We start from the raw sequence: 12,500 nt of genomic DNA on the forward strand, positions 1-12,500 counted from the left end.
AGCCAGTAGTTGGGTTGAGTATGTCCAACCTGTCTCAAGCCAAGGCTAAATCATCAGCCAAGCTCTCATCCTGCATTGCTGCTATTGCTGCTCTGAGTGCAAAAAAGGCCAGCACAGACATAACTGCTGCTGAACCCACTGTCACTAATCAGGACTCTCCAAAAGAGGCTAAGGAGAGTCCAAAGGTGACAGAAAAGATTCCAGAGCAAGAGTCAGCCCTGGAGCTTGCCAAGAAATTGCTTTCCAAACAGCCAGAGAGTCCGTGTAGTGTTACCAGTGAGAACAGCAGCAAAGGGTCACCCTCATCTCCTGTAGGATCCACCCCTGTCATTCCCAAGGTGCGTATTAAAACCATTAAGACATCTTCAGGCCAGATCAAGAGGACTGTAACAAGGGTGTTGCCGGAGTTTGACCCCGAAGGCCTGAAGAAAGGTATCGACTCGGGATCCATTGTGGTATCTTCCTTTTTGTCGTCTCCCACATCAAACTCTGTTTTGTCATCTCCCACCCGGACCTCACTCCCAACCACAGTGATGGCAACTTCCGGAGGTTCAACCATTGAAGTCACAAAGCAAATGACCATCAAGCCTGTTGCTACTGCCTTTTTACCAGTGTCTGCAGTAAAAACTGCTGGTTCCCAAGTAATAAACTTAAAATTAGCTAACAATACAACAGTAAAAGCCACAGTCATACCTGCTTCATCTGTTCAAAGTGCCAGCAATGCAATTCTCAAAGCTGCCAATGCTATTCAGCAACAAACTGTTGTGGTACCTGCTTCCAGCCTTGCCAACACCAAACTTGTGCCAAAGACTGTCCATCTTACCAACTTGAACCTCCTTCCTCAAGGTACATCAGCCTCAGAGCTCCACCAGGTTTTGTCTAAACCCCAGCAACCCGTTAAACAAGCCATGATGCCCAGTCAACCCCCTAAGAAAGTGTCTCGTGTGCAGGTGCTGGCCAGTTCCCAGAGTTCAGTCGTGGAGGCGTTCAACAAAGTTTTAAGCAGTATCAACCCTGTGCCGGTGTATGTTCCAAACCTTTGCCCTCCCTCCTCATCATGTATTTCTTTACCATCCCGTGGTTATAAATGCCTTGAGTGTGGTGATTCTTTTGCTCTAGAGAAAAGTCTAACTCAACATTATGACAGAAGAAGTGTTCGCATTGAAGTTACGTGCAATCACTGCTCCAAGAACTTGGTCTTTTACAACAAGTGTAGTCTACTATCCCATGCCAGAGGACATAAGGACAAAGGTGTGGTCATGCAGTGTTCCCACCTTATCTTAAAGCCCATCCCTGCCGAACAGATGATATTGGCTCCCTCTGTGACCTCTAGTGCCCCCATTTCATCTACAGGGCAAAGCTCTTTTGCAGGATATCATGGGAAAAGTGAAACAACAGTGATCTCCGCACCTTCTTCAGCACCTGTAGTGGCTGCCATGCCTCTAGATGAAGATGCTTCTCGAGTGTGTCGATCAAGCCTTAAGTGCTTGGAGTGTAACGAGGTATTTCAGGACGAGTCATCTCTGGCCATGCATTATCAACAGGCTGCTGAGTCAAGTGGACAAGTATGTTCTCCCGCACTTATGTGATCTTTAAAGCTTTTTTTTTAAAAGCCAGCCTGAAACAAATGTGCATGCAATACAGTATGAAAACAGCACAATGTAATCTCTATGTATAGCTCTTACATTCTTTTACAGTACCTTCTTTTTATTCTCCTTCTGCTGCAGAAATCCTGCACCATCTGCCAAATGCTGCTGCCAAACCAGTGCAGCTTCGCCTCTCATCAGCGAATCCATCAGCACAAGTCTCCGTACATCTGCCCAGAGTGCGGCGCCATCTGTCGCTCCGTCCATTTCCAATCCCATGTCACCAAGAACTGCCTGCACTACACGCGGCGAGTGGGCTACCGGTCAGTCCCCGCTTCAGCTCATGTGGTCATTAATTCATTATTTCATCATGTCCTATCATCGTCTGGTGACAGATGCTTTTTTTTTTGCTCATATTGTACATTTTTCTAAACAGCTCAAATTTATGAGTTATTTGTACCGAGCAAGCATTTAACTGGTCATTTATCTGCACCCTCAGCAGCAGCGTTGTCAGGTCTGAAGGACTCTTTTCTTGTCCATAGGTCTGGTTATGATTTCTGGTATTTAATAACCAAAAGATCAGGTGTCTTCATTTTAATAGCTATTTTTTAATAAATATTATTAATTTCTACGCATTTGGGATCAATTCGGTATCTCGATGTCACTTATTTTTTAAAATCGATTCTTAGTACAATTGTTGTTGCGTTCTAGATTCTAGATCCTGATTGGTTAATACGTGACAGCTCATTTGTTTGGTGCAGACACATTTGTTCTAATAGCAAAGCAACATTCTTGTTATTGTGCCGGACTTCGGCACGTAACTTGTCCTGCAGCTTTTGTCCCAGACCCATGAATGAGGTGTCAAATCGACCGGCTCATTGAGGAAAGGTGTGCTATGTTTTTTATAAGCTATCGGAATTCCGGAATTCCCGGTACAGAAGCTCAAAATGGCTTTTTTCCCCATAGACTTCCATTATAAATTTTGGAGGTTTATAACTGGGCAAGTTTCCGAGCGATTCGACCAGCTCCTTTGGGACCTTACTCCAGACAAAGTTTTATTTCAGTAGCAACTTTTGTCCAAAACTATTGGCACATCACCAGGTATTCACATAACCTCACGTGTAGCCCCGCCCCCAAATTAAGCGAAAACGAAAAGTTAGCAAAACATGGACAGGTTATATATCAAAACACTCAGCCCGATGAGGGGAACTGATGTCATGTGTAGCCCCGCCCCCAAAATGAGCGAAATCAAAAAGTTAGCACAACATGGACATGTCATATATCAAAACACTCAGCACGATGAGGAGAACTTGCCACGTGCAAGCACCATCCACATTTTCTTTAGGAAATGTACATTCTAGTTTCTAAAATAACAGCTCTTTTGTAATGACTTGTATAGCAGATGCTCATTATAAACTACTTAAAAAACTCAATTATTCTGTAAGGAGATGTTTATTCAGCATTTAGGCAAGGAGTCTCCTAAGTCAGCGCTTTGTATCAGTCAGAGGTGAAGCTGTAACTTTAGCTTTAATCTAATGATTAATATACCATGTTTTTGCAGTTTCTCTCTATTGATTAACTTTAAGAGAGAGAAAAGAAAAATGAGATGTTAAAAGTTAAAAAACTGCAGTTCTATTAGAGGTCAGAAACACTTTGTGGACTGGTGGCTAGCTAAGAGGAATCTCAGCATCACTCCACAACTCCTGTTGTTGATTCATTTCTTGTAACAGCGTCTCTCTTTTTCCTTACTTATTTTGCATGATATCGGAGTCCTTTAAAATCCTACAGACCTGGCAACCCTGCTCAGCAAGCTTGGAGCTCTGAATTGAAATGACAGATATTTTTGACATGCAGCTTAGTTCAGAACTGTTTGAAGGTGTGAGTCCAAATCCGGTCCGTTTACTCGTTCCTCCTCAGGTGTGTCCACTGTAGCGTGATCTTTGCTGATGTCACTGCTCTCAAGTCACATACCCAGGGCTCTCACTGTGAGATCTTCTACAAATGCCCTATCTGCCCCATGGCCTTCAAATCTGCTCCGGGGACTCACTCACACGCCTACACTCAGCACCCGGGTGTGAAGATCGGAGAGCCCAAGTGAGTCTCATTTTGATTATGTATACAGTCTGTACGTTAGTCTGATGTTACATCATGAAAGGACTTCATCTGAGAAGAAGATAAGAAGATAAATGTTCATTTGTGCTTGTGAACTTTGCCACAACTGCTAATTCCAGTAGCACTGATTAAAATGAACAAAGCGTATTTTACGTGCTAAATTAATACGCAGGTCAGATAATTTTCTTGCACACACACACACACACACACTTCCTCCTGTGATGTTTTTTTACCCAAACAGTGACAGAGTAGAAGAGAATTATCCTCAGTAGCTTGTAGATGTTTTTCCCTGGCACACCCAACCTCTCCTCTCGTCTGCTAATCAGCGCTCGTTAATGAAAAGACCAGGTGGCTCCTTTGTCTGTCAGGAAACATAATCACACTTCGACTAAACAAGCCGTGACGCGTGTATTGACTCTCGACGACACGTACGAGTGAACGTCTTTCAGTACGGCCAGTTCGGTCCACGTTAAATGACGGGATTTTTCCTCATTATAACAGATGTGACTGTGATTGAAACACATCCTGTTCGCTCCGACTCTGTTTGTTCATTCAGTGTAATTAGTAAGCGACGATCCAAAATATCACAATACTACTGTTTTCCAGGAAAGAATGAATCATTTATCGATTAATCGTTTCAGCCAAATGTAGGATTAATAACGTCGGCATATAATGCTTTTAGAACAGTTCTACTAAAACGATTAAAATGAGACACTAATATTTGTTGTAGATGGAAGGAGAATCCAGTGTCAGCTCTTTGTAACAGATAAAGGTAATGAAGGTAAAGCTTTAGGTTTTAAGGACAGATTAGTTTACACTTCTTTGTGAAACTTTGGTAATTGTTTTGATTTTATATTTATTTATTTATTTATTTATTTATTTATTTATTTATTTATTTATTTTTTAATCAATTAAACATTCATTCATTTTCTACCGCTTATCCGAACTTCTCGGGTCACGGGGAGCCTGTGCCTATCTCAGGCGTCATCAGGCATCGAGGCAGGATACACCCTGGACGGAGTGCCAACCCATCACAGGGCACACACACACTCTCATTCACTCACACACTCACACACTCACACACACTACGGACAATTTTCCAGAGATGCCAATCAACCTACCATGCATGTCTTTGGACCGGGGGAGGAAACCGGAGTACCCGGAGGAAACCCCCGAGGCACAGGGAGAACATGCAAACTCCACACACACAAGGTGGAGGTGGGAATCGAACCCCCAACCCTGGGGGTGTGAGGAGAACATGCTAACCGCTAAGCCACCATGACCCCCTCGATTAAATATAATTCGAGGGAAAAAAACAGAGTTTTTATAGCTGTTATGTCTGTGTATAACTCTGCTATAATATAACTTGTTTCATAGACACATTAACTTTTCATCACCATGGCAACTTTTTGTTGTTTTGTAGGTTGATCTACAAATGCTCCATGTGTGATACGGTCTTCACCCAGCAGATTCTGCTCTACACACACTTTGACCAGCACCTTTCCAGTCAGAAAGTGTCTGTGTTCAAGTGTCCCGACTGCTCCATGCACTACGCCCAGAAGCAGCTCATGCTGGATCACATTAAGGTGAAGAGGGAAATGAGATCTGAGCACCGCAGTGTTCAGAGCTGCTTCTGGATCTCCGTAACCCTGATTTTGTTTCGTTACAGTCAACACACGGGACGCTTAAAACCATCGACGGTCCCCCAAACCTCGGCATTAATCTCCCGCTCAGCATCAAGCCCATCAACTCCATGACCTCCAACTCCAACAGCAAAGACTCGGGTCCCCTAAACAGCCTTGACAAAGGGGATAAGAAGCCCTCGTCTCCGGTGAAGAAAACCGCCTACGGGACCGACGATCGACACAAAAAGCCTGCCTCGTCCGCTGTGACGTCCTCAGGTCCTGGCTGGACATGTAAGGAGTGTGATCGTCTCTTCACACAGAGAGAGGTCTTCGTCGCTCACATGAAGAGAGAGCATGGGAAGGTAATAAACCCAAGATTTCTTCCAGATAATCAAATAATTATTAATCAATGACAAGGTGATGAAGGTGTGATGGAGTGGAGGTGCTCGTACAACCACGGAGTGTTTTATTCCTCTTTTATCACAACAATTTTACAGCAGTTACAATTTTTGACTGAAATTTAAAAAAAATGACACTTTATTTTTATCCATTTATTGTTACACAAAACAAGTTTGTTACAGTTGTGACGTATGTTATAGCTACAAACTATACGTCATTCCTTCAGCAGCTTCTCTTTATTCTCTCTCTTGAAGTTAATAAGACAAAAAAAAACAATAGACAACCAAGAAACTGCAGTGAAGTGGACACTGGAGACTCCTTCCATTTGTGTTAAACACTTTTGTCTTTAAGAAATTTTCACACGTCCTGTACGTTGATTTTTTTTCACAATTTTTTTGTCGAGGGGGACACGATGGCTTAGTGGTTAGCACGTTCGCCTCACACCTCCAGGGTTGGGGGTTCGATTCCCGCCTCCACCTTGTGTGTGTGTGTGTGTGTGTGTGGACTTTGCATGTTCTCCCCGTGCCTCGGGGGTATCCTCCAGGTACTCCGGTTTCCTCCCCCGGTCCAAAGACATGCATGGTAGGTTGATTGGAATCTCTGGAATATTGTCCGTAGTGTGTGTGTGTGTGTGTGTGAGTGAATGAGAGTGTGTGTGTGCCCTGTGATGGGTTGGCACTCCGTCCAGGGTGTATCCTGCCTCGATGCCCGATGACGCCCGAGATAGGCACAGGCTCCCCGTGACCCGAGAAGTTCGGATAAGCGGTAGAAGATGAATGAATGAATGGATGAATTTTTTTTATCTCGACGTCTTCACACTTTCTACGTCACTGCTTAAGTTTTATCAGCTGAAACCTGTTACGACACGACCCCGTCCTTCTCCGACTGAGCGATAGCGGCCTGTTTCGGAGCGGCGTGTGTAATTTGGAACAATCAGAAATCAACAGTACGAAGAGGAAAACGTGACGATTCTCTAGAGTACTTCCCACTGAATCTGGGGTTAAATAGACTCCATGCTGAAATAATGGCTCTCGAAATGAACAGGCTGAGAGGAGGATAATATTAGAGCTTTAAAGTAGAAATAATAGACTTTGCCTGGGGGTTAGTAATGTCGTGACGTGCGTGTTGATGAGTCTGAAACACACAATGAGGTGATTAAAGCGGCCGAGCGACCTGGACGAGGGCCGAACAGCGGGAAAGGTTTATTGTTGTTTTGTAGCAGTAATAGGCGCATGATTAAAGCCGTACCCACCGCGAGCATTAACCAGACGTCTCGTACATCGGTCCTTATAAGCTTGATCCAGACATCAGTGTTTCTAATGTTTTTTCTCTTTTTCTCTCTGTAGCAGCTGAAGAAACATCCGTGTCGTCAGTGCGACAAGTCCTTCAGTTCCTCACACAGTCTCTGCAGACATAATCGCATCAAACATAAAGGCATCCGCAAAGTTTACTCCTGCCCGTGAGTATGGTCCAGTCCGTCTCCCGCTAGTCCGTGTGAATTAAAAAAAATCAGGATGTAAAAATTTAGAATTTTTATTTTTGACGATTCCTATTTTTATCATGAAAAAATACCAAAAACCGATGATACAATTTATATAAATATGAAACATTTTGATGTAAATATTTTATAAATATTCAATGTCTAAATACCTCTCAAGGCTCCGTATGTAAAAGATTGACAAACAATGGAATAAATATATTATCTAATAAATATTTTTAAAAAAATGTTGTGAAGATGTTCAGGAAATTCCTCAATTTTATTTAGTAAGAATATTTATTATCTCAGCTCTTTAACTTCTTCCCTCACATCCACCGTCTTATTAATTAACCAGAAGTCAGTCATTTTTCTTATAAATAAAATGTCAAACATTCTTTTTCTAACGATCCGATTTTATTACGGACTTATCACATGCTCAGAGCGGTTTTCGGAGAAAAGAAAACACAGATTGCTGAGAACATGATGTTGTTTCGTAGTGACACACTTCATTGTGCTCTGATTTCTTCCCTCAGTCACTGTCCAGACTCCAAACGCAGCTTCACCAAGAGGCTTCTTCTGGACAAACACATCCAGCTGAGACACGGCACGAAGGAAGCAGAGAGAAGATCAGCGCTGGAGTCCAGCAGCACGGAGGAGGTCGCAGTTAAAGACCAGGTGATAAATACTGACTGTATGAAACATCATTTATTACACGAGTGTCTTATTACTCGCCTTAAGTGACTTATTACATGTAACACTGACGCTCTACATACGGAGGAGTCGAGAAATAAAACCTTTTTACGAACAAATGCTCCTGTTTAAGTTTCAGCCCGATTTAATTTTAGGCTAATGAGCTAAAAACCAGATGAACATCTAGACAGAAGCTGCATCTCACACTGTAGAGCGACTTCTTATAGGAACATATAATCTTAATATTGACTTTATGATGAATATTGAAAACCGATGACTTCTTTTTTCTGCTCTGAATACACAGAACTTTCCCTGTGTAAACATTTAGATTTAGGATTAGGGTTAGGATTAGGATTAGGGTTAGGATTAGGGTTAGGGTTAAGATTAGGGTTAGGATTAGGTTTAGGGTTAAGATTAGGGTTAGGATTAGGGTTAAGATTAGGGTTAGGATTAGGTTTAGGGTTAATATTAGGGTTAGGGTTAAGATTAAGATTAGGGTTTAGATTAGGGTTAAGATTAGGGTTAGGGTTAAGATTAGGGTTAGGGTTAGGGTTAAGTTTGGGGTTAGGGTTAAGATTAGGGTTAGGTTTTGGGTTAGGGTTAAGATTAGTATTAGGATTATGATTAGGATTAGGGTTAAGATTAGGATTAGGATTGGGGTTAAGATTAGGTTTAGGGTTAGGGTTAAGAATAGGGTTAGGGTTAAGAATAGGGTTAGGGTTAGCTCTTAAATGTCAGCGCTTTATTGTTTTTGTTTGTTTGTGCGCTCAGGTACGGAGTCCCAAACGGAAGCTCAACTCTGACGGCGAGGACGCTGAAGAAGAGGAAGAGGAAGAAAACGAGGAAGAGCACCTTGAGGGGATCCCCAGCCACGAGCGCACAGCCTCCTTGTGCCCTCAGCCCATGAAGAAGCTGAAGGTGAGCGTGTTAAAGACTCACAGATGCGCCGTGTGCAGTTTCTCCACCACCGAGCTGACGCTTTTCCAGAAACATCTCCCGTCGCATAAAACGGACGGCTCGTCGCACCAGTGCTCCGAGTGTGGCCTGTGCTACACGTCACGCCACTCGCTCGCACGCCACCTCTTCATCGTGCACAAGATGAAGGAGCCTCCGAGCGCCGTGCAGCAGGAGAACACTCCCAACGTGCCAGACACGCAGTGCAGGGTGTGCGGCAAGACATTCGACGCCGAGCCGGCTTTAAACACACACATGCGCACGCATGGCATGGCCTTCATCAAATCCAAGAGACTGAGTGCAGCTGAGAAGTGACAGTCCGATCTCAAACGCTTATACAGGACCCGGTTTGAGACGGAACCCACCTTCATAATCAGAGACACGGGGATACAGAAGCAGGGATAAACCTGGGAAAACAAGGAACAGTGACGGGATCCTAACGTGAACACATGAGACGTGCGGAAAAACACGGCCTTAAACACGTCCACGCACATGAAGGGAAACACACAGCTGTTTTTTTTCACTGAAACATGGATAGAAGGTGGACCACAGAGACGTTCCCCGTCTCGTTCCTGCATCTCCGTGCGTCTCCAGTATATATATATATATATATATACGACTTCTATATAAATACACATATCTATGAGAAATGTATAAATATAAATAAGCACACACGAGTGTTTGAGGATATGTAATATATTGAAAGTGGAATCATGTGTATTTAAATATCTATGAAAAAGGCATTTTGTACACTTTATGATAGACGTTTGTATGGATGTCTGATAGAACTTTTTATACGGCAGAAGTTTTATTTTCTATTAGACCTTATGTCTCGTCTTCTCAACCCGTTCCCTCAAATTAAGCTGAGATTCATTCCGAGCTCCTTTATTAAACTGTTCGTTCGGATCAGAGAGAGGTCTTAGATCGGATTTTACCACAAATGTATTCGTGAAGCGGAGACATGTTTGGTATCTGACGTGTAAATCATCACACTCAACTCACACAATAAAATATCCTGAGAATAAATCTGTGTTATTAACCTGCAGAATTTAGGCCACGCCCCCTGCTGGAGATACTTCATGAGACCTTAACGTGTGTGTGTGGTGGTGGTGGTGGTGGGGGGGGTGTTCATGTAATAAACGCTGGCTATGATTGAATGAAACCTTCGCACAGTGTGAAGGAGATGCTGGCCGAGCTCTCGTTAACTTCATTCCTAATTCTATCCATTAAAAATCGCCAGTTATAAAAATCGTCAATTAAGATGCCAGTTAAATTTTCCTTCGATAATGTTATCAAACTTCTCACTCGAGCCGAAATCACACCAGAAACGTTTTAGACAAGCTCCGCCCCCTGGGACTCCTGTAAGGTGTGAATACTGCAGCGTATCTCAGTGTTAAATCCTCACTGCAACAGACACCAAACATGTCTCCATCGGATCGACCGCATTTATTAAATTTAGTGTTTAATTTATTGTCCTTATCTGTTTCGATGACCGTCACAAACCCGTGTTGTCTTAACATCAGCGCTTTTATCGGTGTATCATAGCAACAGGACCTTGCTGTTTTTTTTTTAATTTTATTTCCTTCATTATTATTCGATTGTTCGATCAGGAATAGACGCAGGGCAACATACCGGATGGATGTTACGTTTTAGTTCTTAATGTAAAACGTTTTAATGCATCAGGTGTTTTCTGGCTCATTTTAAACCTCCCAAAGAAGATTTTGTATGAAAAATATATGCCAAATTTCCTTTTCCTGCTAATTCACAGACATTTCATTTCTCTCCGCTGCTCCGTCGACTCGGCCGCTCGTCCCGATTTGCGTCGCTCGACAAAAGAATGTGTGTATAAACACGAAACCGGAATGTTTTCGAAGCCGTTAGCCGTTAGCTAAGACGTTTTTCAACATTTTCAACCGGTGAGACGTGTTGATATTATAAAAGCAAATAATCACAATAAAAAAAAACCTTTATTACAGTGTTACAATTGTTCAGAGTTTCCACACAGGACACAGTTTGGATGTATTTATGTGTTTTTTTTTTACTTTTTGGATAAATGAACGTTCGTGAGAACGCGTTTGTTTGTGCATGAGAGAAGCCGTTGATGGTCGTTTCTTAGGCTGTCTTGCTGCTGTTCAGTAGATTTGTCTGATGTTTGTGTAAAAAAAAACACAAAAGTAGTTACTGTCAATAAACAATACAGGAAACAAAGCTGAGTTCAGGTGTACAGTGGAGTTTGTTAATTAGCATGTAGAAAAGATGGCTACCGTCACCCGTCGACGTTTCAGATCGAAAGCCACAACGTAAGGACAGATAAGCAAGTTTGAGTTTTGTCCACAGATGTAATATACATGCATAATAAAGATTAGAGGAAATGCTGTGACGTGTAGGTGTGTGAAAACAGTCAGGTGGACGTGGACGAGGCAGATTCGGGTGACTACAATGACACAAAGGGAAGGTTACGTTACCACGTTTACTCAGGAAATGCAGATCACAGTGACACAGGTGAAATGTTTGGTGATGCAAATCAGGTAACAGCAGAGACATGGGTGGACATTCATGCTCCAAAAATCCTCACAGATCAGTTGCCCCGCCCACAGCCCCGCCCACAGCCCCGCCCACAAGTGGTTCTTAAGTCTTAGACCAGCAACGTTTTGGTGCTACTTAAGAACCACTTTTCTTGGTTCAGAGCCGGTGCTTTGGCTGTCAAAAAAGAAAGAACCAGTTCTAAATTAGGCTCCGAACCAGCACTCAAACTTCCTCGGTGGAAAAGGGGCATTTGTGACGTTCATCTTGTTAAATGCACAATCTCTGACTTTTATATTCGTATTTATTTATACACAATGACGGAAAATGTTTCCGCTGATCTCTTAAAATGTCTATTTTTTGTGAACTTCAGCGTCTAAAAGCGATCGGAAACATCTTAGAGAAAAACAGGAGAAACGAAGACATAATCAATAATTAACAAGTAATTATTGTTAATAATAGTGTCGACTTTTCAGACCTGTTGCATATATAAATATTGATTCGTGGTAGGAATTTATCATGTAGCACAAAATAAATCAAGCTCCTATTTTTTTCAGGTCAAATCGTCAGTCTGAATTCATCTGGCATGAAAAATACACCTGTGTGTAACCGAAGCCCTGACCTTTGTGTGCATGAAACCTCGATTTGCTCGCAGGATTTAGAGTAGAATCACGTCTCCTGTCGTCTGTATTTAAATGTGGTTCGTGGTAGCTGGCCGCAAAGAGTGCGAAGATGCTGAAGGTGAGAAAAATCAGCGTCCTGTCGACCCTCTGCTTCTTCTGCTGCTCCTGGACTGCTGCAAGCGGACTCAACATCAGCGCCAGATGTGCTCAGGATGCTGTGATGTTTCTCACAGAACTGAAGGAAAGTCAACCTGATAAATACGCAGTGCTGAGTAAGTCACAGACTCGTCTGTCATCTGTGAGAATGAGAGAACGATCATTAATAAACGGTCACTGATCATTATTACATGATCACTGGACATTTTCGTATACAAAGAAGAACTTTGGACCTTATTAGCACTCAATGATTAGGAAACTTACTGTACATTAAAGCAGCTATAAACCACCGTCTCTGGGAAGAAAAACAATTTAAAGATCAGTAAAAGTGTCTAGAGATTTAATTAATAGTCTA

General features: G+C 42.5%; 2 protein-coding genes across 9 annotated transcripts in view; both read left to right on the forward strand.

Annotated features, from left to right (window-relative positions):
- znf532 (zinc finger protein 532) overlaps nt 1-11,056 on the forward strand; it is a 19,348-nt gene extending 8,292 nt beyond the window's left edge. For 7 of the 8 annotated variants that reach the window (XM_027163431.2, XM_027163792.2, XM_047805870.1 and 4 more), the window contains 8 exons: nt 1-1,565; nt 1,728-1,909; nt 3,504-3,680; nt 5,122-5,284; nt 5,368-5,685; nt 7,069-7,181; nt 7,733-7,874; nt 8,661-11,056. The exon at nt 1-1,565 is cut by the window's left edge and continues 725 nt beyond it. In XM_027163431.2, coding sequence (XP_027019232.2) covers nt 1-1,565; nt 1,728-1,909; nt 3,504-3,680; nt 5,122-5,284; nt 5,368-5,685; nt 7,069-7,181; nt 7,733-7,874; nt 8,661-9,158 — 3,158 coding nt within the window. In that variant the 3' untranslated portion in view covers nt 9,159-11,056. The remainder of the gene's footprint in view (nt 1,566-1,727; nt 1,910-3,503; nt 3,681-5,121; nt 5,285-5,367; nt 5,686-7,068; nt 7,182-7,732; nt 7,875-8,660) is intronic. The other variant, XM_027163516.2, reaches the window with a different exon arrangement.
- Nucleotides 11,057-11,099: 43 nt separating this feature from the next.
- Nucleotides 11,100-12,500, forward strand: part of oacyl (O-acyltransferase like) — a 10,643-nt gene continuing 9,242 nt past the window's right edge. Inside the window, exons 1-3 of the mRNA XM_027165840.2 lie at nt 11,100-11,143; nt 11,245-11,371; nt 12,078-12,261. Of these exons, the coding sequence (XP_027021641.2) occupies nt 11,100-11,143; nt 11,245-11,371; nt 12,078-12,261 (355 nt within the window). The remainder of the gene's footprint in view (nt 11,144-11,244; nt 11,372-12,077; nt 12,262-12,500) is intronic.

The sequence above is a fragment of the Tachysurus fulvidraco genome, chromosome 21 (genome assembly GCF_022655615.1).
Source record: "Tachysurus fulvidraco isolate hzauxx_2018 chromosome 21, HZAU_PFXX_2.0, whole genome shotgun sequence".
NCBI classification, from domain to species: Eukaryota; Metazoa; Chordata; class Actinopteri; order Siluriformes; family Bagridae; genus Tachysurus; species Tachysurus fulvidraco.